Below are 24,322 nucleotides of genomic sequence, written 5' to 3' on the forward strand. Positions count from 1 at the left end.
AAAAAAAAAAAAAAAAAAAAAAAAACAAAAAACAAAAAACAAAAAAAAAACCTACAGGCTCAACCTTCTCATTAGTACAGTCCAGAAAAGTGGAATTCCTGGTCTGGGTGGCTGTGGTGCCGTAGGTCACTGGCTAGACCAGGGTGGTGACTTGTCAGCTGGCTGGGTGTGGGGCCTCCAGCCTAGCACCCTTGGACTCTAACCTAGGAGTTATGGCTGTTTCAGGGCCAGGGGCCTGGCCTCAGCCCCTGTCCCCCTTCTGTTCTCCTCAAGTTGCCCAGCATCAGGTCCCAACCAGCATCTTTCGCAGACAGGGCTGGTCGGCTCCTCACTAGAGGGCCAGGGTTGGGAGGGAAGCCTGTTGAACCCTCCTTCCCATGCAGCCCAGGGCCCTGTGGTTAGCCCCAGAGGGGTGCAGAAAGGAACCCCCAAAGGCAGAAACCCACCCTTCTCTCTGTTCTTGTGCTTCCAGGGATAAAGGAGAGGTGGTCCTGGTTGGGGGCTACCAGTGGTGTCCAGGAGGCCCACATGACCACTGTTTGCTGGGGCCTTTCCTTCTCTGTGCTGAGAGAGAGAGAGAAGAGATAAGAGAGAGAGAAGAGAAGAGAAGAGATAAGAGAGAGAGAAGAGATAAGAGAGAGAGAAGAGATAAGAGAGAGAGAGAGTGAGTCAGGGTAGTGTCTTAGTAACACTAAGACACTAGTTAGGTAGTGCCAGTAACGCAGGCATCTGCACGTGTTCTCTGGGAGAAATCCCGTCACTCACTAGAGCTGTAGATCTGGAAGAAGCTCTGCCTCTCTTTCCTCCAGCGCAGTGAGTGTGTGTGTGTGTGTGTGTGTCCACGTGCATTATACTCTTCTACAGAGGAAATAATTCCTGTCCAAGTGCACAGGTTGGGATTTTAGCAGGCAGCAGGAGGGCTAAAGGAGCAAAGAGGAGGAAACGGGGGGGGGGGGGGGGGGGGGGGGGGGGGGGGGGGGNCTGTGTGCCCCCATGTGTATGCATGTGTGTGCCTGTGTGCTGTGTGCCCCCATGTGTGTGCACGTGTGGTCCTGTGTGGTGTGTGCTGAGTGTGTATATGTGTGTGCCTGTGTGCTGTGTATGCACTTGCACACATGTACACAGATCTCATTTTCCTTTTTTCTGTCTTCCTAACCGCCAGAAAGAATTTCTGTGAACCTCTCCACCCTTCCCAAGGCTGCACATGGAGGGACTTGCGCAGGCACATGTGCGCACGCGCACACACACACACACACACACACACACACACACGAGTCAGGGGCAAGCACTCCTGTGGATTGTACCTAGGTCTGGCAGGAAACCGGGTTCTGGGAAACTGTAGGCCCCACCTTTGGCAGAAAACCATGTTTTTGTTGCTGTTCATTCAAGGGAACATTAAGTGGGGCTGGGGACAGTTTATGCTGAGAAGAGCAAATTTTGCCTATGGTATTGGGGACATTGAGTGGCTCCTGTCCTGGGCTCTGGAGGACTTGGGAGACACGTCTGCAGCTCTGGGCATCTCTCAAGGTCACGGGTGGCCACACTCGAGGTTAGGCCCTCCTCTCTGTGAGCTGCGGTCAGCAGGAAGGCCGACCTCAGAGACGTCCCCAGGGCCCTTGGAGGCCCTGCCCCTGAGTCCTGGGCCAAGGTCAGAGAGCCGAGAAGGCTGCCGCTGAGGACTCTGGCTGGCGCCCAGCCCAGCAGCCCATCAGGCGGGCCCAGTGCAGGGGCTGATGAAGTCAGCTGGGAAATCTGTGAAATAAAGCACAGGTCCCCCAGGCTTGCCCAGAGCCCCAGCATCAGATGAGGTGCAGAGAAGGGAACTGAGCTGCCAAGTGTGAACGGGAGAGAGGAGCCCCAGGACCATGCAGGGGCCCTGACATGGCAGGTGCTTGGTCAGCGGCGGTGCTGCCCTTACTGCTGGACGTGGGAAAATCCACTGACACTTGCTGACCATAGCCAGGGTGAGCATCTGGGTGACCCTGCAGATGAGACAAAATAAGGGCTGCCTTGGGGGAGGGGCGCTTGCCGGGCCATCCTGCTGAGGCCCTGTGTTACCGTCCTGTGGCTGGCATAACAAAGGACCACAAACATCCAAAATGTCTTCCCTCGAGGTTCTGGAGCCAGAAATCCCAGACCGAGGTGTCTGAAGGTTCATTCCTCCTGGAGGTTCCGAGGGAGACTGTGTCCCATGCCTTTCTCCGAGCTCTGCGGTGGCCAGCAATCCCTGGGGTTCCTCGGCTTGCAGCTCGGCCTCCCTCCCCACCTGGCTTTCTCCCTGTGTCTCTTCTGGTGTCTCTGTCCAAAGTGCCCTCTCTGTTGTCTTTTTCATTTATTTTTAGGGACAGGGTCTCACTCTGTCCTCCAGGCTGGAGTGCAGTGGCATGATCATGGCTCACTGCAGCCCCAACCTCCCAGGCTCAAGCAATCCTCCTACCTCAGCCTCCCAAGTAGCTAGGACACAGGTGCACGCCACTATGCCTGGCAAATTTTTTATTTTATTGTAGAGACGAGGGCCCAGGCTGGTCTCAAACTCCTGGGCTCAGGCAATGAACCTTTGCCTCCCAAAATGCTGGGATTAGAGAGATGAGCCACTGTGCCCGGCCTGCCTCTGTCTTATAAAGACACTGGTCATTGGATTTACGGCCCACCCTGATTCAGTATGCCCACAAATAACCCAAGTACATCTTCAAAGACCCTGTGTCCAAATAAGGTCACATTCGCAGGTACTGGGGGTCAGGACTTGAATCTGTCTTTTGGGGGAACACTATCTAACCCACCACAGGTCTCACCCACAGAATGGCCTCTCCGGCATGTGCACAGGCGGGTGAGGGGCCCAGCAGAGGGACCCGCGTGGTGAGAGGGCTTCGGTTTGTTTCAGGGATTCCAGAAGGGGACTGGATGGGGTGGCTGCATGGAGCAAGGGGCTACAGCCACTGTGTCCAAGTAGTCGGCGAGTTGTCAGGTAGAAGGGGAACATTTATTTTGAGTTCCCCCAAGATATGAAGCTGGTACCAGGTACCTGGAAGGTACTAGAGAGTAGAGCTTGACTCTTTACAGAAAGAGCTGTTTTTCTCACGATTTTCACTTTAGGACGGTGGAACAGGCTATTTCACAAAGTAGTGAGTTCCCCATGCCTGGAAGCATTCAAGCAGGGGCCATGTGGGAGTTGTTCAGCACTGTATAGAAGGGACCTCAGAGGTCCCTGCCAATACCAAGAGTCTTATTTTATAACAACTTGAATTTCAGAGTGCAGTGTTACTGGGGATATGTCTATGAGAGGGATCCCCACCATCAGGCCCTACACACTATGCATCATTTTTAGGGCGGAGGATGAGAGCAGGCTCCATTCTTTTTGGTTGCCTATGAGGACCAGGAAGCTTTGCTGCTACAGCAGCTTCCTGTGGAAACAGTGTCTCAGCCCCACAATCCATTCATCGGAGCTGCAACATCTTAATTAAACACTGTGTCAGACGGGTTCTGGGCATGTGTGTGCAGATTGTCACAAGTACATGAGAATGCACACATGCACGTTGCATGCTTGTACATATGTGAATGCACACATGCACAAGAACGCGAAGACCCGAGGCAGCTATAGTCTATGAGACAGATCCCTCTAGGCTGAAAGACTCCCCACAAGGGTCCCTAGAACAAGGCCCCAGCCTCAGCGGTCCCTCCCACTTCTGGTGGGAGGATCTCAACAGAGAAGAAGGGTCAAGAAGCACAGGTCTTGATGCTCACGGTGTACCAAGCTCTGCTTTAAGCTTGCGTCTTATTTTTTACTTATTTAGCAAATCTATAGCTCTTGTTTTGTGCCGTTCTCAGCACTTTACAAATATTGATGCATGTTTGTTTCATGACAACCCTGTGAAGTAGGTAGTGTTACCCTATTTTATAGATGAGGAAACTGAGGCATAGAGGGATGAAGGGACTTGTCCAAGGTCTGTCTCTGCCTTACATGCACATGAATGCTCACTGATGCGGCGGGCGCTGGTTTCCTTCTGATGTGAGTCAGGCCTTGAGCTGGTCAGGGTCTGGGTCCCGCTTTGGTTGTGTTTCGCTGTGGGCAGCAAGGAAGCTTCTAGCAGCCTCATCTCTCTGGTATGGCCTAGCTTCAGGGTCTGGATTTCTCCAAATGCTCCGGCCCAGCCTGGAGCCTCCTTTCCAGCTAAGAGAGGGCTGAACGACCCCTCACTCCTGGAGGCTGCCGGAGCCCCTCCTGCCTGCATGCGGCCACTGCCGGGTGGACAGGCCTGCTTGTGGGTTGAGGCTCCCAGCAGCTGTCAGGAGAGGAAATGCCACTGGGGTGGATCATTTCTCCTCCTGGGAAGCTTTGGGAGAAGCAGCTGAGGGGGCCAGCGTCCTCCTGAGGCCGATTCCCTGCTCCCCCCAGCACAGGCACGAAGCTATCTTTGCTTGTTTGCCACAGGCAGCGGAGGGCGGTGCAGTGGTGACATCTGCTTGTTGCACTTTGCGTCCATGAGGACGTTGATCCCTGGCTGGTGCTGGGCGCTTGCTCTTCAGTCATCTTTCCCTGACCTGGCGCGGCAGGCCCGAGCACTCCTCTTTTACAAGGAAACAGGCTCAGAGGCCTTGAGTCACTCGCCCAGACTCCCCCAGCCAATGACTGGCTGAGCCAGGATTTCCATCCAGCTCTGTGAATCCAGAAGTCCAAGTTCTTCCCATCACGTCCGGGCCAGGAAAGGATTAGAGTGGTTTTCTACAAGCCGATTATTCGGATGATCTCTGCAGCTTAGCTCACTGTAGTTGCTCAATAAAAACGTGGAATGAATGGGCCTATATGTCCCCGTTTCCCTGCGTGAATCAGAGCCAATGGTTCTGGCTGATCCTCCCGTTTCCATTCCGTGGATCAGTGTCTCTCTTTGGCGTGTGTGACCTTGGAATCAGTGACTCTCTCCATCCCACCTTGAATGGTGTCTGCGCCACAGCAGGGGAGCAGCTGGGGATTCCCAGTGCCTGTTGCTGGTGGGCTGTGCGCCAGATCCCGGCGCGGTTGTGTGGGTGATTGTCAGCCACATGTGTGTGAAGGGCTGTGCATGTAGGATTTGTGCAAATGTGCCCCTCCCTGCCGCCAGCCCGCGGGAGGCTGTCAAGATTCCGCCCCTGCACGTTGGCCCACACTCTCCTTGTGGCCCCGCTGCTGTGGCTGTTCCCTTGTGTAACGTGGCTGCATGCAAAGCCCCCACGTGGGTGGGGATCGTGGGCCGAATGTGCATCAGATGCCCCTGCTTCTTGGTGGGTGGAGACCCTCGACTCACGCACCGTGGCTGCCACATCTGAAAGGCCTTCTATGGTGAAGGACTTAGGCTGGATCTGTGCAACCCTCCGCGGAGGTCTTAGAAGTGCTCCTAGCTCTTCCTCCTGTAGTGAGGTTCTGAGTTTCCATCCTCGGAAGAAAACCTGGCTGGGGAAGGCATCCCTAGACCTGGACATAAACGCCAGGAGACCAGGACTCCCCTCTCGGGTGACCAATCACAGAGACTCGGGGAAAGTCACGTTTGGAGGAGGTGATGCTGCGTCTCAGCCTCATTCTTTTCTCATTCTACAGACACTGCCTGGTGCCCAGCCCACGCCACGGGGCTTCCTTTTTTTTTTTTTTTTTTTTGAGACGGAGTCTTGCTCTGTCACCCAGGCTGGAGTGCAGTGGCCGGATCTCAGCTCACTGCAAGCTCCTCCTCTCGGGTTCACGCCATTCTCCTGCCTCAGCCTCCCAAGTAGCTGGGACTACAGGCACCCGCCACTTCGCCCGGCTAGTTTTTTGTATTTTTTAGTAGAGACGGGGTTTCACCGTATTAGCCAGGATGGTCTCGATCTCCTGACCTCATGATCCGCCCGTCTTGGCCTCCCAAAGTGCTGGGATTACAGGCTTGAGCCACCGCGCCCGGCCGCCACGGGGCTTCCTAAGCAGCTCTGGGCACCCTGCACCTGGCATGGCCTCCAGCCCCATCTCCCTGCCTTGGGAGACCTGGTGGGGACTCTGGGCCCAGCTCCTGTGGCTGTGGAAACTTGGTGGTTTATCCTGGTGGCTGAGGACAGGGATGTGGGGTTGGACGAGTTGAATGCAACTCCCAGTGGCTCCATGTACTGCCTGCGGGCTTTGGGCAGCTCTTTCCCACTATGTGCATCTGCTTCCTCATGGAAAAATGGGGGCCAGGGAGGAGCGACCTCGAAGGTATTCGTGGGAAACAAGCGAGGTGATAAATGTAGTGTCCTTGGTAGAGCACTGGACACAGAGTCCACCCCCACGAAGGGGGCTGCTCCTCCTCCTTCTGTGTTTCCTATTGTTCTTATTTCTCCTCTTCTATCTTCTCCTGTTTTTCCCTCCCCTCCTCTCCGCCTCTCCCCTGCCCTCCCCCTCTCCCTTCCCCTCCCCCTCACACATGCAGGCACACTCCAGTTTGGTGCCCCAAATGCCTTTCTCCATTGTCCTTCTGAAAGTGGTTCTCTAAGTGGGAACTCAGGCCTAGAAAGGGTGGGCACCCTGCCTGGTGGGCTCCAGCAGGCCAGGCCCTGAGCAGCCTCAGGAGACACAACCCCAGGAAGAGCCTCATGCAGCCCAGCTGTCATGATGGACTATTGGTGGGAGAGGGGAAGGTACCATGGTAGGAGAAGCTTTGGAAACATTCACTAGTGGCCTTATTTATGACTCAGGACACCTGCCAGGTCACTAGAATACAGCTAAGGAAGCTGTCGGCCAGACGTCCAGAAGTGTCAACCTGGTGACTGGACAGGCAGACGAGGTGTGGGGGGAAGGGGCTGACATTCACTCAGTGTCTGTCACACACTGAGGGCACAAAGGGCAGGACGGAGAGCTGGCCTGTGCCACCTGTGGAATCTTCCAGGTGTGGGGGCAGGGGGGCAGAGGGGCAGATGGGGAAGCAAGGGGGCTTGAAGACATATATGCTCATTAACTGTCCTTAAATCCCGAGAAGAAGAACGAGGACACAGCCACACTGGCAGGGCTGAAACTATGATACATGGATTTTGGGGGTCCGCTCCTGCTGCAACAGCTACAGTGACTCCCTCTTACCTTTCTCTTCCCTCCATTCTATTGTGAAAATGTTCAAATACACAGTCAAGTTGAAAGCATTTTACAGGGAACACATTCAGCCATCACCTAGATTCTACCACTAACACCAAGTTACACCTGCTTTATCACCTCGCCATCCAGCTATCCCTCCTTCCCCTGGCCATGAATCCATCTTATTTTTACTTTTCGATGCATTTCAAAGTAATTTCGGGTCACCCTGATTATCTCTGGAATCACTGTCAGAAATTCCCTCCCCTCCCCTCTCCTTTCCTTTCCTTTTTTGAGATGGGATCTTGCTAGGTCAGCCAGGCTGAAGTGCAGTGGTGCAGTCATAGCACACTGCAGCCTCCAACTCCCGAGCTCAAGCAATCCTCCTGCCTCAGCCTCCCGAGTAGCTGGGACCGCAGGCATCCACCACCACACCCAGCTTCATTTTCAAAATTTCTCACCAACTCTCTGCTCCTTGTGTTCATCTTGGAGCTGGAACAGACGTCACTAGTCAATCATGATGGCTGCTGGGTGCACTGGCTAACATCTATAATCCCAGCACTTTGTGAGGCTGAGGTGGGAAGATTGCTTGGGGTCAGGAGTTTGAGACCAGTTTGCGCAAATTGCAAGACCCCGTCTCTACAAAAAATACAAAATGTAGCTGAGTGTGGTGACACCTGTAGGCCCAGCCCCAGCTACTCGAGAGGCTGAGGTGGGAGAATCGCTTGAGCCCAGGAACTCAAGGCTGCAGTGAGCTATGACTGCACCACTGCACTCCAGCCTGGGTGACAGAGCAGGACCCTGTCTCTAAAAACAATAAAATAAAATCAAAGTTTTAAAATGGAAACGAAAATCATGAGCACATAACTCCAGATGTATCCTCAAGATAGCAAACCCAGATGGGCACAGTGGCTCATGCCTGTAATCCTGGCACTTTGGGAGGCCAGGGTGGGTGGATCGCCTGAGGTCAGGAGTTTGAGACCAGCCTGGCCAACATAGTGAACCCCATCTCTACTAAAAATCCAAAATTAGCCGGGTGTGGTGGTGCTCACCTGTAATCCCAGCTACCTGGGTGACTGAGGTAGGAGAATCGCTTGAACCCAGGAGGTGGAGGTCGCAGTGAGCCAAGATCACACCATTGCACTCCAGCCTGGAGGAAAAAAACAAACTCCATCTCAAAAAAAAAAAAAAAATGCAAACCCAGGGCCAGGTCTGTAGCCACATGGCCACCTTCCTCCCTGAGTGCGGAGGCAGCCTCAGAAACCTGCCCCACATCACGTCAGTGGGCAGTTGACTGGGTCGGCCTGCCAGTTGAATCCTATTTGCTACAGCCATTCTCCATAGCAAGGGGGTATTCTAGACATACCCCCCTTGTCAGGAAAGAATAAGCTGTAGCTGCCTAAGCATTTCATGCAGTGGTGTGCACGTCTTTTCCCAACTCTGTGTTCAGTGATGTCCTGTTGGTAGCTTGAAATTTGCTACAGTGGGTGTATTTACACCACAGGAATTGGCAAACACTACATATCAGGCCTTACCTCCTGCTCCCCACTAGGGTAGGTTGTTAAACATGTACCTGCCTGCCACTGTTTCAGTCTTGTTTGTCTTTCATCTTTTTTTATTTTTTTATTTTTTTTTTTGAGACGGAGTCTTGCTCTGTTGCCCAGGCTGGAGTGCAGTGGTGGGATCTCAGCTCACTGCAAGCTCCGCCTCCCGGGTTCACGCCATTCTCCTGCCTCAGCCTCCTGAGTGGCTGGGACTACAGGCGCCCGCCACCTCGCCCGGCTAGTTTTTTTTTTGTATTTTTTAGTAGAGACGGGGTTTCACCGTGTTAGCCAGGATGGTCTCGATCTCCTGACCTCGTGATCCGCCCGTCTCGGCCTCCCAAAGTGCTGGGATTACAGGCTTGAGCCACCGCGCCTGGCCTTTTTTTTTTTTTTTTTTTTTTTTTTTTTTGAGATGGAGTCTTGCCCAGGCTGGAATGCAGTGGTATGATCCCGGCTCATTGCAACCTCTGCTTCCTGGGATCAAGATCTCCTGCCTCAGCCTCTCAAGTAGCTGGGATTACAGGTGCCCGCCACCACGTCCAGCTAATTTTTGTATTTTCGGTAGAGACGGGGTTTCACCACGTTGGCCAGGCTGGTCTCGAACTCCTGACCTCAGGCGATCCACCCGCCTTGGCCTCCCAAAGTGCTGGGATTACAGGCGTGAGCCACCGCGCCCAGCCTCTTTCATTCTTTCTTAGTGAAAAACCTTCCTGAAAGAATGCCTACTGATTTCTGTGTCAATAGGTACCGCCTGCTGGACAGAGCCCGCCCTCCTGTTGACGGTCTTGCTCTGTCTGGGTGGCCATTCTGCATGTCACTCCCTGCTGCTCAGAACTAAAGCTGTAGTGGCGCCTGGGGTGGGTTGGGAAAACCTGTGGGAATCACAGCGCTTGCTGTCATGCTGTGTTCTGGATACCTGAAGCTTGGCAGGCAGGTGGGAGTGAGGGTGGGCATTGGGAAAGTGATGTGGTGCTACAGGAAGGGGACATAGGTCCTGAGATTTTAGGTCCCCAATTGGACAAAGCTGTTTTTTTTTTTTCCTGGATAAATGTTCTGGCTTATTCATAATAGAGTGGTCAGTTTTCTCAGTTGCTGGGCCTTGCACACCTTGCTGGCTCTGGAGACCCTAAGCACCATGTAGACCCTGTTGGTGTCCTCCCCCCGTGTTGGGGGAGGGGCCAAGGGCCTGTCGATGTGTTGACATCTGGCCGTTCACTGGCCCTGAATGTCCACATTCACCTCCTTGAAATCGATGCCCCCTATCGGAGGCTCCACGTGGATATGGGCGCAGGCCTGTACTCCAGGGGTGGCTTTCACCAATCAGGCAGATTCCCTGCCCTGCCATGCCCTTTGGGCTCTGCAACTCCAGATGTGTGCTCCAGATCTGTGGTTGCATGGATGGGACAAGCCACGGAGACTCAGACTCCGTGGTCCCTGTGACCAGAGGAGCCGTGGCCCTGTCTGGGAATGTTCCCGCCCTGTTGCTGAAGGTGAGAAATTTCTGTGTGCTGGCGAACAGCTGTGCTGAGAAGTTGGCCCGTCTGGCTTGCAGGACTGCTGGGGCAAGGGAGGTCTGTTGCTGGTCTCTTCCTTCGTCCTCTGACTGGGTGCTCCTCGTCTAGGTTCCTTGCAGCAAGAGAATTCTCTAATTTATTTTGCCCCCTTATGGAGTCTCTGCTCTATGAAGCCCACCTCCTGATCCCAGCTGACCGGCTCCCACCTCTTCAAGAGGAAGGCCGGGGTGGACGAGGCCGAAGACTGTGCCTTCGCAGTCTGAGCTGATGCTGCTGTGTGTTCACAGGGCTCCTTCAGCTTTTAAAAAGGCTTCCCTTCAACACATTCATCACACACTTGGGGCTCTCCTGGATGCCACATGAACTCAGTAAGGCCTGTGTTAGAGGCTGCCCCTGAGGCTGTGAAAACAGAAGAAGGGTCCAGAGAGAATTCCTTCATCTGGCAATCCCAGGAAGGCTTCCTAGAAGAAGCAGCCTCTGAGCTGAGACCTGAAGACAGATGGGGCCTGAGCCAGGCCAGGGAGGGTGGGAAGGGCCCGCCAGGCAGAGGGAACAGGATAGGGCAGGCACAGAAGTCTGGCACCTGGCTTGTGGGGAACTGTGAGCCCCTGGGCATGACCAAGGCGGGGAGAAGCGGTGTGGGAGGAGGCAGATGTGGCCGGCAGGAGATCGGCGGCCCCGGCCTTGCTAAGCTCTCACTCTGTCTGCAGCAGGTGACAGAAGCTGCCCAGGACGGTGAGCAGGGAAGTGACTTGGTCATCCCATCAACAGCCTGGAGTCCAGCTTGGGGAGGACCCAAGACCCTGGGGAAGGCATGAGTCAGGGGCCTGCTAGAGCCAGGAGCTGGTGGGAGATGGAAACAGTGTTGCTTATGAATTACAGACAGACACTCCCACAAGTTTCTCTGACGTGATACAATCTCAAAGTGGGCCACCAAGAGGTGGGAAGGTGGCGTCTGGCTCTCCAGGCCTTGGGCCTGTCTTTTTTTTTTTTTTTTTGAGATAGAATCTCACTCTGTTGCCCAGGCTGGAGTGCAGTGGTGTAATCTTGGCTCACTACCAACTCCGCCCTCCTGCGTTCAAGCAATTCTCCTGCCTCAGCCTCCCAAGTAGCTGGGATTATAGGTACCCGCCACCACGCCCGGCTAATTTTTGTATTTTTAGTAGAGATGGTGTTTCACCATGTTGGCCAGGCTGGTCTCGAACTCCTGACCTCAGGTGATCCGCCCACCTTGGCCTCCCAAAGTGCTGGGATTACAGGCGTGAGCCACCGTGCCCGGCTGAGCCTGTCTTCATGTTCTCCCTGGCCCTCCGTGTTTCTGTATTAGTTTACCCTTTTGGCTCCCTGCTTTAAAGAGTCTCCCTTAAGACTGTCCCCAAGTGGACAGGTCCCCAGAACCAAGGAGCAGCCTTAGGAGTCCCCAGTTACAGACACTACAGGGGGTCCGTGTGACCCCCGGCCTCTGGCCTGGACCCGGCAGCCTTGCTCCTCTGTGCTGGTCTGTCCCTCGCATAGCCTGACCAGAGGTGGCCAGGTCCCTTGGCTGGACTGAGTCATCACAGCCGGTGACTCATGCAGAGGGAGAAAAGTGGGGGGGGGGGTATGGAGTGCGAGGGGGGACTGTGTTAATAGCAAACCCATTACATCCCCGAGGTCACTTCACAGGAGGGACAAACGGTTCAGTTTCATTTAGGTTGATCTGGCTGCCGGCTGGCTTCCAGCGACACTCAGGGTGGGGAAGATTTCATTATCCGGGGAAAGCAATACCAGATTGTCTGGAGGGGCCCAGCCAGCGCACCCCGCGCTTCCTGTCTGCCTCCCACGCAGAGCGTTCTGTTCCCAAGGCGGCAGGCCAAGAGTGCGAGCTCAGGTGCAGAGAGGGTGCGGCATGGGGGCTCTGCAGGGCATGGGGTGCGTGCATTTTTATTTTATTTTTTACTAAGTGTTAGGGTAATTTGTTAATGGGATACATTTGGTGACACAAAACCTTCTGTCAGTTCATGGCGGACTGGAACGGAGTGGAAGCATCCCATCCCTGGGGAGCCGCCACACACATTGGGCTGTGAACGTCGGTGCCTTTGCACTGGAGCCTCTTTTGAGTGCGCTGGGCAGAGCAGAGAGGTTCCTCTTCTCTCTTCTCCATCATCCCGTGGAGGTGTCAACATGTAGCCAGAGATGGTCACTGGCAGTGAGGAGAGGGGGGCAGGGAGAGGCCAGGGCTGGGGGCTTGCCAGCCCACAGTTCTACCCCTGAACACCCATGACCTCCTTGTTCAGGTCTGTGAGGCCGGGGGCAGAGACGGGCAGGGCCTCCCGATCCCGAGCATCTCCCTCCTCCCTCATACTCTGGATTTGCCCTCTGGAGAAAGCTCTGGAGCACCCAGAAGTCCTGGGGCTGCTGATTGAGGTAGGGAGCAGAGCCCAGCTGTGCCTGGAGGCTCCCCACTTCCACTCAGCCTCCAGGGACAGTCTCAGCTGTGCAGGCCCAGGCCGCTGAGGCTGGCTCCAGAAATTTATTCACAGCCGCCACTGGATGGAAAACCTGTTCTCTAAAGGGCCGCAGAGCCAGTTTTGTTCCTTCTTTCACAGGCTCCCATAGTCAGAGCATCGGGTCTTTGTTAGAGACACAGAAGAGATGATGTCCCCAGCCCTTATGGGGTTCGGTCTCCACTGTGGATACTGGTGATCTTAGTCTCCTTCTCAAAACCAAGGGCGCTGATGCCCCAAATTCCAGGCCCCCAGAAAGAGCTGCCACCCACCCACACCGCCACGTCTTCTTTCTACTTTTCTGTTCCAGGAAGAGTATAGTGGATATGTGCTCCTGTAGAAATCCATCTACAGCCTGACTGCAGATGTCTTTTGCTCCCTTATTGAGGCTCTGCTCCATGAAGCCCACCTTGTTTGTTCCTCTCTCTTTCTCTCTTTCTTCCCTTCCTTTCTTCCCTCCCTCCCTTCCCTTCCCTTCCTTTTTCTTTCCTTCCTTATTCTTTCCTCTTTCTTTCCTCTCTCTCTCTCTCCCCCCCTTCTCTGTCTTTCCTATCTTTTCTTTCTCTCTTTTCTCTGTTTTGAACAGCTAAAGATAGAATGAGTGGCATAGGTAGGTACTGAGCTCCCTGTAACTGGAGGTGTTCAAGTGTAGGGTGGATGGGCATTTATGGGGCAGGCATTGAGGGAGGATCCCCTGGGGTTGTGGATGGCAGGATAGGCCCTGTGGAGCCTTCTGAGCGGGTGCAGAAGAGGGAGGGCATGTTCCTGCTCCCTGCCCTTCCCGGGTTGCCTGGCCGCCACTCCCAACCTCCACCCTCTTTCCTTCCACCTGCTGGGTCTTATGGGATGGACAGAGGCGTTGTTAGAACACGGAGCCACGGTCCACAGACGGCCAGCAGGGAGGAGGGCTCCCTGGGGATGATGTCGCCTCAGTCACTGTGGTGACTTTAAAAATAAATGCTTTCTTCTGTGCTTGAGTCCCTGTTGTTCCTGCTGACGTGGAACTAGGGCAGGCTGGTGACTCAGCCGTTGTCCCTGCACTGCATCGGTGGCAAGTTGCCTCCAGCCTCAGACCCCACAGAGCAGGGTGCCTCCTTGAGAAAAACAGTAGGGAGGCCAGGACACCAAGGTCCCAGGGACAGCCTGTTTCTCTTGGCTGGCACATGTTCTAGCCAAGCCTCCTGGTACCCTGGGGGTGAGGAGGTACCAGCTGTGTGCCTTAGTCACTGGCTGCTTTGAGGCTGGGTCGGTGCCAGGCTGGCCACTCCTTCTTGTCCCCGAGTGTGACTTTGCAGAGCTCCCGGAAGGGTCAGAGGGTTTTTTTTCCATCACTGGTGTCCATGGGATACTGTGTCCCCATCTCATTTCTGTACTCCATTCTCAGACAGTGCTAGGAAGTTGGAGACTTGAGTCATTTCAAGACCGTCTTGTGGGGCTGGAGTAGGAACAGGAGTACGAGGAACCCTCTGGTCATGGGACTGTGTGAAGAGAGAATGATCAGGAAGAAGACATGAGCCATCATGTCTGGGTTATACCTCAGCAGAGCCACTGGTGGACTCCCAGGCATCTGAATTTGCTAATCAAAAAGCTCGCCGGATGTGCAAATAAACAAACACTGTTCAGGAGGCACAGCCAGGGTTCTGATGGTGAGGGATCATCTTGGAGGGGTCATAATTCCCACCCAGTCCTTCAGTCCTTCTGTCCTCTGTGTGTGCAGCCCCTGACCACCACCCCCCACCCCGCCCCCACCACTTGCTCCCAGGGTACCATCAGGTTGGATATTATTGCAGTAAAATGTAGCAACAGGAGGTCCAGGCAGTGCTGCAGTCTCTGGTCCTATCATCACAGCCAGCAGGCAGCAGGGCTGGGGAACTCCAAGCTGATTCAGTCCCAAGTGCTGGAGTGGGTAGCTCGGATGAGGTGGGGAGCCATGGAGCAGATTGTTTGCTGTGCTGAAGGCCAGGAGCCTCCTTGGGAGAGCATGAATTTAGAACACTAATACTTTGTTTAAAAAGTCCCCTGCCTTGGAGATAAGAGCTCAGGCCGCTGTGGTCAGGTTTTGCTGTAAATGTTCTGCACAAAGCAGGCTGGGGGGATCACTGGGAAGTCTGGGGAACAGATTGGTCATGTGCTTCTTTGAGTGAAACCTTATGGTTGCATTGAATCGGCCAGCCAGAGGGTGTGATGGGTTGTGGTAGCCGCATACCGGGTCACAGTCAGGCTGAATGGGGAAATTCAAACTCAGGTAGCCTGAAAGAGACTTAGTGGTCCACAGCCTGGTAGCTGCTCCCAGTACAGCTGATGTAAAGGCAGAAGGGGTTCCAGGGGCTTGGCCTTGGTGGAAACCACACACTGTCCATGATCCTGGGCACGTCGAGGCTGGGGCAGGTCTGCCTGGTGGCTGGCAGAACGCACATGAAGAGTCCATGTGTGTTCTGAATGTCTCCTCTGCCCCTTTGGGTTCATGCCCCATCAGGAGTCTCCTGACTCTGCCATTCTGCAAAGAAAACTGCACTTTGTCATTGCACAGGAGTGAACAGGTGTGTGTGGAGTCCCTAAAGCCACTGTCTCAAGGGGTCTCACGGGACACTGAGAGAGTTGCTGTGATGTTTAAGACTAAAGTGACAGCTGGGCGCGGTGGCTCACGTCTGTAATCCCAGCACTTTGGGAGGCCGAGGAGGATGGATCACTTGAGGCCAGTAATCCCAGCACTTTGGGAGGCCGAGGAGGATGGATCACTTGAGGCCAGGAGTTCGAGACTACCCTGGCCAACACTGTGAAACCCTATCTCTACTAAAAAACAAAAATTAGCCAGGCACGGTAGTTGGTGCCTGTAATCCCAGCTACTTGGGAGGCTGAGGCAGGAGAATTGCTCCAACACAGGAGATGGAGGTTGCAGTGAGCCGAGATCACTCCACTGCACTCCAGCCTGGGCGACAGAGTGAGATCGTCTAAAATAATAATAATAATAATAATAATAATAATAATAATAAATAAAAGCAAGGACTTGAACAAATATTTACACACTCATGTTTGTAGCAGCTTTATTCTCAATTGCTCAAATGTGGAAGCAATGGAGGTACAAAGTGTGTGTACACACAGTGGAATATCATTCAGCCTTCAGAAAGAATGGAATTCTGTCACATACTACATGTGAACCTTGAATAATGAACCTTGAAGACCTCGTGCTCAGTAAGCCTGTCTCACAAGGACAAATGTTGTGTGATTTCACTTACATGAAGTCAAATTCATAGAGAAACTGGAATGGTGGTTGCCAGCAGCCAGGGGAAGAAGGAAGGATGGGGAGTTACTGTTTAATGGGGACACAGTTTCAGTTTGGGAAGTTGGAGAAAGTTTTGGAGGTGGATGGTGTTGATGGGTGTACAATGTGAATGTACTTAATGTCACTGGATATGTAAACTTAAACATGGTTAAAATGGTAAATATTTTGTTGTTGTTGTTTTTTAGACAGAGTCTTGCCCTGTCACCCAGGCTGGAGTGCAGTGACGTGATCTTGGCTCAGTGCAACCTCCGCCTCCTGGGTTCAAGCGATTCTCGTGCCTCAGCCTCCCAGATAGCTGGGATTATAGGCGTTTGCCACCACGCCTGGCTGATTTTTGGAGAGACGGGGTTTTAGCAGAGACGGGGTTTTACCATGTTGGCCAGGCTGGTCTCGAACTCCTGACCTCAGGTGATCCTCCCACCTCAGCCTTCCAAAGTGCTGGGATTACAGGTGTGAGCCATGATGACTGGCCTAAAATGGTAAATTTTATATTACATATATTTTATCATAGTAAAAATGCATTGCTCTATTAGAAAAACATATTGCTTTATTAGAAAAATGATAGATTTATACAATATGAATTAAATTACAAGTTATGAAGAAAAATTAAGCAAAAAATTAAAAAATTACTTATAAGTGATTATATTTAAAACAAAAGATAATAAATACATACCTTTCATCACCTCTTAGGTTTTTTGCAACATTTAACTATTGTCTGTCCTGTTGCAGTTATGTTCTTGAGGCTGTATTTGTATGATGGAAGCACTATATTGGTGGTAACTAAATATCTCTTCCCAGTCTCACCTCCAATGATGTTATATGAATAACTTGAAATTGGCCGGCTGGGCACGATGGCTCATGCCTGTAATCCCAGCACTTTGGGAGGCCAAGGCAGGCAGATCACCTGAGGTCAGGAGTTCGAACCCAACCTGACCAACATGGTGAATCCCCATCTCTACTAAAAATACAAAAATTAGCCAGGAGTGGTGGCAGGTGCCTGTTGTCCCAGCTACTTGGGAGGCTGAGGCAGGAGAATCACTTGAACCTGGGAGGCGGAGTTTGTAGTGAACCGAGATTGCCCGACTGCACTCCAGACTGGGTGACAGAGCAAGACTCTGTATAAAAAAAAAAAAAAAAAAAAAAAAAAAGAAAAGAAAAGAAAAGTAAGAAATTGGCCAAGGCAGAAATACTGACACCGCAGGAATAGGCAAGTGCTACAAATCGGGAAATTGAAATCGAGTGTTGTTGCTTTTGCAGGTCCCAGGTGGCCAGTTGTTGACTGTTAGCTGGCACCCCCCTGGAGGAGGGAGGCTTAGACTGATTCGCAGATAGACTGGAGGTAGAAACGCACCATGGTTTGGATACTGAGGGTGAGGGAAAGAGAGGAGTCAACAATGGTGCCCAGAGACTTCGCTTGACCATAGGTGGGTGGTAGTGCCGTTTCCTAAGATGAGGGGCTGTGGGAACTTGAGGGGCTGTGGAAGGCCCTGCCACTGATGGACCCAGGACTCGGCAGCTCAGGGAGGCCTACTTTGTGTCAGGCCACACAGAGACAAGACCGTCTGGGCCCTGCCCTTGGGAAGTCTCTGTCTGTGAGGACACAGCCCGCCACCTAATGGGGTGTCCCGTCTGGAGCCTTGTTGTTGCTGGGAGGGAGCCCCCCACCTTCCTCCGCTCCTCGAGCCCCTTTTGCTTCATCGCTTCCCTGCCAGTGGAGCTTCTCCATGGAGGCTGTGCCTGGAGGGCGGTCACAGATATGGATGTGTGCGCCAAAGGCTGCTTCCTCGTGGATTTCCTCCCCACTCCGTTCCCACGCTTTGCAAGCTTTATTTCTCCGCGGCCTGACCCGTGGGGTTTCTCTCCAGACCTGCTCCTTCCCGTTTCCAGAAAGGCCCGCAGGGGCTTCCTATGGCTCTCTTGCCTGTCCCCATCCCCCTTCCCTCGGGACAGTGACTTGCCGGACGGGTGGGCTACCCACCGGAGGTTTGTGATTGCTTAGACGTCTTTGCTGTATGAAGCTTTGACCTCAAGGCATGATGCAGATGGGAACTAAGGCATGCGTTTCTCCTGGCCGCTGTAACAACTGTCAAAACGGGGTGGCTTATGGCAACGGGAACGTGTCCTCTCACAGTTCTGGAGGCCAGAAGTCTGAAATCAAGGTGTCAGCAGGGCCAGCGTCCTCTGAAGGCTCCAGGGGAAAACTTTTCCCTGCCTCTTCCAGCTTCTGATGGCCCCAGGTGTTCCTTGGCCTGCGGCTGCATCACTCCAGTCTCTGCCTCTGTCTTCACAAGGCCTTTTTCTGTGTCTGTACTTTCTTTTCTGTCTCTTAGAAGGACATAGCATTGAATTTATGGCCCACCTTAATCCAGGATGATCTTATTTTGAGATCCTTGCCTAAATTCTTTCTGCAGAAACCCTTAAACAGAATCAGGTCAAATTTGAGGTTCCTGGTGGGTAGATCTTTGTTTTGGGGGATTCATCATTCAGCCCACTATAGGTCTGTTTGTGCACTGAAGACGCGGGCGGTCCCTTTGGCCAGGGCTGCAGTCGGTCTTGCCTTCTCTTGTGACCTTGGAAGAATGCACCTTGCTGGATGCATAGGCCTTTATAGTTCTTTTGTTCTTGCCAAATTTCAGCTCAGTTTCCTCTCTGCTGCCGACGTGCATCCTCTCTGCCCAGTGCCCCTTCTGGGACTGTGTGTCTAGGCCCCGAGGCCCTAGGAAAGAGGGGTGGGGGCCTCCTCACTACCCTGTAGCAATCAGGCCTCATTAAAATCCTGGAGCCTCAGACTGGACCCAGCCCTTAGCTATGATCAAAGGACAGCCCGGGATATGATTAAAGGGCTAGAGAAAGATGATTTAGGCTGAGAAAGAGAAGGCCAAGGAGTAACTGGATTGTCCCCGAATTTGGAAAAGGTAATTATGACTTGAAGGGTGGTGCCCAGCTGTTTCCCATCTCCTCTGAGGACAGGGGAAAAAAAGGAAATAAATGATGTACAATTAGAGCAGTTGGTTAGATATGAGGGTGAACTTCCTGGCTGGGAGTGTGGCCAAGCCTCGATTTGGGTTTCCTGACAGAGCTTGGGGAACCTCTTTACCTGGAGGTTTCTAGGCCTGGTCATGTGGCTCTGAGTGATTACATTGAAGGGGCAGCGGCTGGGGCTGGGGCTGGAGCTGGTGGGCTCTGAGCACAGTCATGCAGGCACCGGCACTTTCTGGCTGCCCTCCTGCCATTGTCCCTTGGGTTCCCATTTTGGTGAGGCGTGCACCCTGGCGGGGCTCCCCAGGGAACTAAATATGTTTGCTGCACTGTGCGTGGAGACGGAGAATGTACAATTGGCTGACCATGTGCTAATCTGGTGGAACTCCATGCCAGCCCTGGGAGAGAACAATTGCATGGGTGTGTCCACACTCACCAGGTGCTTTTTAGAAAAACACGAGAGAATAATGCTGTGGCTTAGGATGGCTGTTGTGCCGGACCTGGCATCTTCCCAGGGGGCTGTGTTGTTGGACTGAGTTTCTTAGGTACTGGACCCCCAAATCCCCAAATGCGGCGTGGACAGATGACCCAGTAGGGGCTGGACTATCCAATAGGCCCAGGTGCTGGAGTTCAGACAAGAAATACCCTGGCCTGGCATGGAAGATACGGGGTGCTATTAATGGCAGCAACGGCTCCATTTCTGAAACCCGGGCTCCCAGGCAGACGAGGGTGTGCACGCATCTGAAATGTCTGTGGTTTTGCAGTTCCCATGTCCACAAACTCACTTGGTTGAAAATAGTTCAAAATATCCAAAGCATGAGGGAGGGAGTGACTGCTTTTCTTAAAAAGGAAGGACTTGATTTCATCTACTTAAAAAGCCACCCAAACCTAGAACATTTTCCGCAAGAGAACCCCCCCCCACCCCGCGCCCCACCTCTCCAGAATGGCTGGGGAGTCTCAGCACTCCTGCACATTTGGGATATTTCAGAGTGGGTGGGGAGGTGCAAGCGCGCAGCGAGCGACCCTAGACCCAGGATGAGCTCTCAGGCACTCCGAGGCCACACACTCAAGGGACCGGAGCGCAGTTGTAGCGTTTGCGCCTGCTGCTGTGGGGTGGGGGTATTGTTCTGTGCTGTGAATTCTCACATGGCCCCTGACTCTGGGCAGAGGCCGAGGGTCTAAGGTACGGGGTGGCAGGAAGAGCATGCAGAAGAGGGCTTCTGGCTTTCCAAGGCGAGTGGAAGAAGCGCCTCTCTCTGTTGTAGGTGACACACCTGGAGGGCCCTTCTTGAGGATGAGAGCCTGTTGCTTCTCAAGTTCTGTGTCTAACCCAGGTCCCCAGGTCTACCCCAGCCACTCGGCCCTGCCTGCCTTGTGGGTAATACAGTTTAATGGTAGAGACGCTGGCCTGGAGGGAAGGCTAGGCTTCAGGTTAGGGCCCAGACGGGAGGGAGAAGCCCCGGGGGCAGCTCCCTTTCTGCTCACTCACTGCCTAGCTCCTTCCTTCACACCTTCGGAAACCTCTGCTCCTGACTAGGTCTACTTCCTGCTCTCAGGAGGCCCTTATTGTGGAGGGAGGCGGCGCCTGTCCCTGGCTTCTCTGACAGCCGTGTTCCATCCCCGCCCTGTGCCCCTTCTCCCGGAGAGTGCCTTCTCCAGGGCCCACCCACGAGGGTGCAGCAGTGGCCCCCGGGGTGGTGGTCATGGTGGGGGTGTTAGCTGCAGGGGTGCCCTCGGTGGGTGGGAGTTGGTGGCCTCTCGCTGGTGCCATGGGACTCGCGTGTTCGCCCTGAGCCCCTCGGCTCTTGAGCCCACAGGCTGGGATCCTGCCTGCCAGCCGCGTGCGCCGCCGCTTAACCCTTGCAGGCGCGGCGGCGGCGGCGGCGGTGACAGCGAACTTTGTTTGGCTGCCCAAATACAGCCTCCTGCAGAAGGACCCTGCGCCCGGGGAAGGGGAGGAATCTCTTCCCCTCTGGGCGCCCGCCCCCCTCGCCACAGCCCGGCCTCCACATCCGCCCACATCTGGCCGCAGCGGGGCGCCTGGGGGGAGGGGCCGAGGCCGCGTCTCTCGCCGTCCCCTGGGCGCGGGCCAGGCGGGGAGAAGGGGGGCGCTCCGGTCGTGTGCCCAGGACTGTCCCCCAGCGGCTGCTCGGGCCCCAGCCCCCCAGGCCCGGCCTTGACAGGCGGGCGGAGCAGCCAGTGCGAGAGTGGGAGGCCGGCGCGGGTGCGGGAACCTGATCCGCCCGGGAGGCGGGGGCGGGGCGGGGGCGCAGAGCGCGGGGAGGGGCCGGCGCCCGCCTTCCTCCCCCATTCATTCAGCTGAGCCTGGGGGCCAAGGGGCTCCTCCGGCAGCGAGCTCTGCACTGCAGGAGCGCGGGCGCGGCGCCCCAGCCAGCGCGCAGGGCCCGGGCCCCGCTGGGGGCGCTTCCTCGCAGCTGCCCTCCGCGCGACCCGCTGCCCACCAGCCACCATGTCGGACCCTGCAGTCAACGCGCAGCTGGACGGGATCATTTCGGACTTCGAAGGTGGGTGCTGGGCTGGCTGCTGCGGCCGCGAGAGTGCTGGAGAGAACCCTACGGGTGGGCCTGGCGCGGGACGGAGGTGCGCCGAGGGCAGGCGGGACCCCCAATCCAGGCGCCCTCCTGTTGAGAGCGCTGCTCGCCCCTGGCCCTGTACCCGCGTCGCCTACGTGGGGGACCCTGTTGGGGGACCCGCGGGGACCCCGCGCGCCCTCACAGGACCCTGCGCTTGTTCTGCGCACTGCCGCCTGGGTTTCCTTCCTTTTATTGTTGTTTGTGTTTGCCGAGCGACAGCAACCTCCTCGAGGGCTCGCGGGGCTGCCTCAGAACTCTCCAGGGCGCACAGTTTCACTCTGGGAAATCCATCGGCCCCCTCCCTTCAACTCTCCCCGGCGGCTCTCGGGCCCCGCTTGGACCCGGCAACAGGATAGGGAGGTCGTTCCTCACCTCCGACCGAGTGGACAGCCGCGTCCTGCTCGGGCGGACAGCCCTCCCCTCCCCCACGCCGCCAGTTTTGGGGCCGCCAATTTGTGCAGCCCGTGGGCCGGGAGCACCGAACGGACACAGTCCAGGCCATGGCAGGGTCCAGAGTGGGATGTCCTATGGCCCATTTCCAGGCCTGGGGGACATCCTCATCCGCCTCCCAGAATCGGGCTGTGGGGGGCAGAAGGGGCCTGCGTGCGGCAGAGAGCGCATTTTGGCTCTCTCCTGTCTTCGGGGTTTACAAAGTATGTTGGGACTTGCGGGGCTGCTCCGTCCAAGCCCGGGTCTGGCGTCCGCGTCCCTGAGCCTGTGAGTGCGTGCGCTTTCCTGCGTCCTCGTGACTCCCGGTGCTGGGGCTCTGCGTCCTGCGTCCGCGGGAGTAAATACGGCAGGCAGAGGGGAAGCTCACACAATGGTCTCCAGCGCTCTGGGGCAGGGCTTCTGAGGGGCGGGCCTGCCTTTGCCAGGACCTGGAGCCCCCGCCCCTCTGAGGGGCTCCTACGCCGACTTGGGCAGAGCCCTCTGGTGGGCCGGGAGGGAGAAAGTCTGTTGAAATGAGCAACTGTCCAGGTGTCAGGCCAAGCTGGGATGTGACCAGCCTGAGGTCCTCACCACTCCATGGCCAGAACCAGGGCTGGCATCTGGGTGTCCTGAGCCCAGCTGCCCACACGGCCCACCAGGGGTCAGCCCCATCTGGGTGGGGGAGGCGGGGCCTCCTGGGGGACCAGAACCTTGGCTGGATGCCAAGCAGAGTGCCAGTGGCTGTTCTTCAGGGCTGGGCCTGAGGAGGGTGTGGGGCGGCGAAGGACGGGAGGGGGTTGTGATCCAGTGGCCGCTTGCGCTGTGCAGAGTGTGAGCTGGAGACATCATACCTACTTTGTCAGCTTAGTGGTGGAAGCACTTTTTCAGGCTCTAGCCCTTTGCATCCATGCTTCCTAGAGGGAGGGGAGGTCTGGGTCTGCAGAGCTGGGAGGGTTTGCTGTTCCCGCCTCCCCTCCACCGCCACACCCCCTCATCTGGACATCTTTGGGCACATGCTCATACCGGGGTGTCCCTAGGTCCACTGTGTTCCGTTGAGCCTCCTGCAGGCCCCGAGTGAATGTGGCCTCCCTGCCCCTGCCTCTTTGCAACTCTTCCCTGCAATTGCTCCTCCAGGGGCCTCCCTTGTCCCAAATGTCCAAGTGGCACGGACTTAGCCGGTCTGACCACTTTCCAGTGAGCCCTTATGGAGAGAGGCCCTGTGTTCTGCGGGCCTCTCCTCCTGCCTGCGGGATCGAGGTCTCTGCTCTCAGTTCCTAACCGGAAGTGCTGGGTCTCTGGTGGGATTTCTGGGGAAGGACTCTCGGGGCTCAATGGGAGCCCTGTGGCGGGAGGGGAGGCCAGGGTTTGGGGTTGTGTTGGTTGTACAGCTGTCACCATTTGTACCACGAAAGTTGTTAGTGCCCCTGCCTCGAGTCTGTGGGTATAACTCCACCCTCGCCCCCATGCACCTCCATCTGCAGCTGCTTCTGCGGCTGCCTCCCAAGCCAGTTTCGTGACCCTGTAATTTAGTCCAAGACAATGGGCTCATTGAGACCATCCTGGTGCAGCAGTTGACAATCCTTTGGCTCTGGGGGAAGGTTTCTCAGTCTCTGGGGGTGGGGCCTTGATCTGCTGGTTCCCTGTGTGTGTCAGTTTCCCTCTTGTGTACCCTGAATGGTTTTGCTGGGAATTCTGGTCTTAGAGCCATCAGGTGGCCCAAGTGGATGGGTGTGAGAGAGTGTGTGTGTGTGCATGAGTGTGCGTGTGCATGGGGGCTGACCTGGGGTATGGAAAGTTGACCCTCCCTGGTGCCCAAGGAACCTGGAGTATAGTTGGGGGGTGGGGGTGTGTATACAGGAGATGGACAACCTTGGTTGGATAGATGGACATGGGGAAGGTATGATTGGAGGAGGTGGAGGAGAGAGTATGATTCAGCCCAGCCAGGGGTGATACAAACAGGCAGCTTCCAAATCAGGGTGGAGAAAGGTCGCCACTAGCTAGCAGGGGAGAAGTCAGTATGGAGGAGGCGGACCTTGAGGGAGAGTAGGAATTGGGTTTCGAGAGGAAGGAGAGCCTTCTGGCCAGCAGCAGCTGGCAGCAGTGGGGGAGGCCGGAATGAGCTGGCTGGAGAGGGGAGCTGGGGCATAAGGAGGGGCCTGCCTGTGAAGATCAGATGGGCCAGGCTGCGGAGGGCCAGGCATGCCCGCTGGGAGTGCAGCTGGTCCACGGAAGCATCTGGAGTAGCCGGGAATGGGGCAGGAGCCGTGCATCGGGAGCACAGGTCTCTTTCCCGGGGCGGCTCACCTGGTGTTTTGGTTCCTGCAAGGTAGGCTGAAAGGGTGGGGAGGAAACTGCCAGCTCCTCGCAGCACTGGGATGGTGGCCCCACGGTTCCTGAGGCCAACGGATGTGGGTGCCTGTCACCATGTGGGTTGCTGAGGGGTGGAGACTCCAG

At 55.3% G+C, this 24,322-nt stretch overlaps 1 protein-coding gene across 9 annotated transcripts in view; it reads left to right on the forward strand.

Moving 5' to 3' along the window:
* Positions 1-24,322, forward strand: part of SEPT9 (septin 9) — a 215,635-nt gene that overhangs the window by 66,520 nt on the left and 124,793 nt on the right. For 2 of the 9 annotated variants that reach the window (XM_025362718.1, XM_025362714.1), the window contains exon 1: positions 20,737-21,370. The exons of 5 other annotated variants lie outside the window; for them this stretch is intronic. In XM_025362718.1, the coding sequence (XP_025218503.1) occupies positions 21,316-21,370 (55 nt within the window). In that variant the 5' untranslated portion in view covers positions 20,737-21,315. Of the gene's footprint in view, positions 1-20,736; positions 21,371-23,717; positions 24,195-24,322 lie in introns of those variants that run through there. 2 more of the 9 variants (XM_025362717.1, XM_025362713.1) reach the window with 1 other exon arrangement.

This window comes from Theropithecus gelada, chromosome 16 (genome assembly GCF_003255815.1).
Source record: "Theropithecus gelada isolate Dixy chromosome 16, Tgel_1.0, whole genome shotgun sequence".
NCBI classification, from domain to species: Eukaryota; Metazoa; Chordata; class Mammalia; order Primates; family Cercopithecidae; genus Theropithecus; species Theropithecus gelada.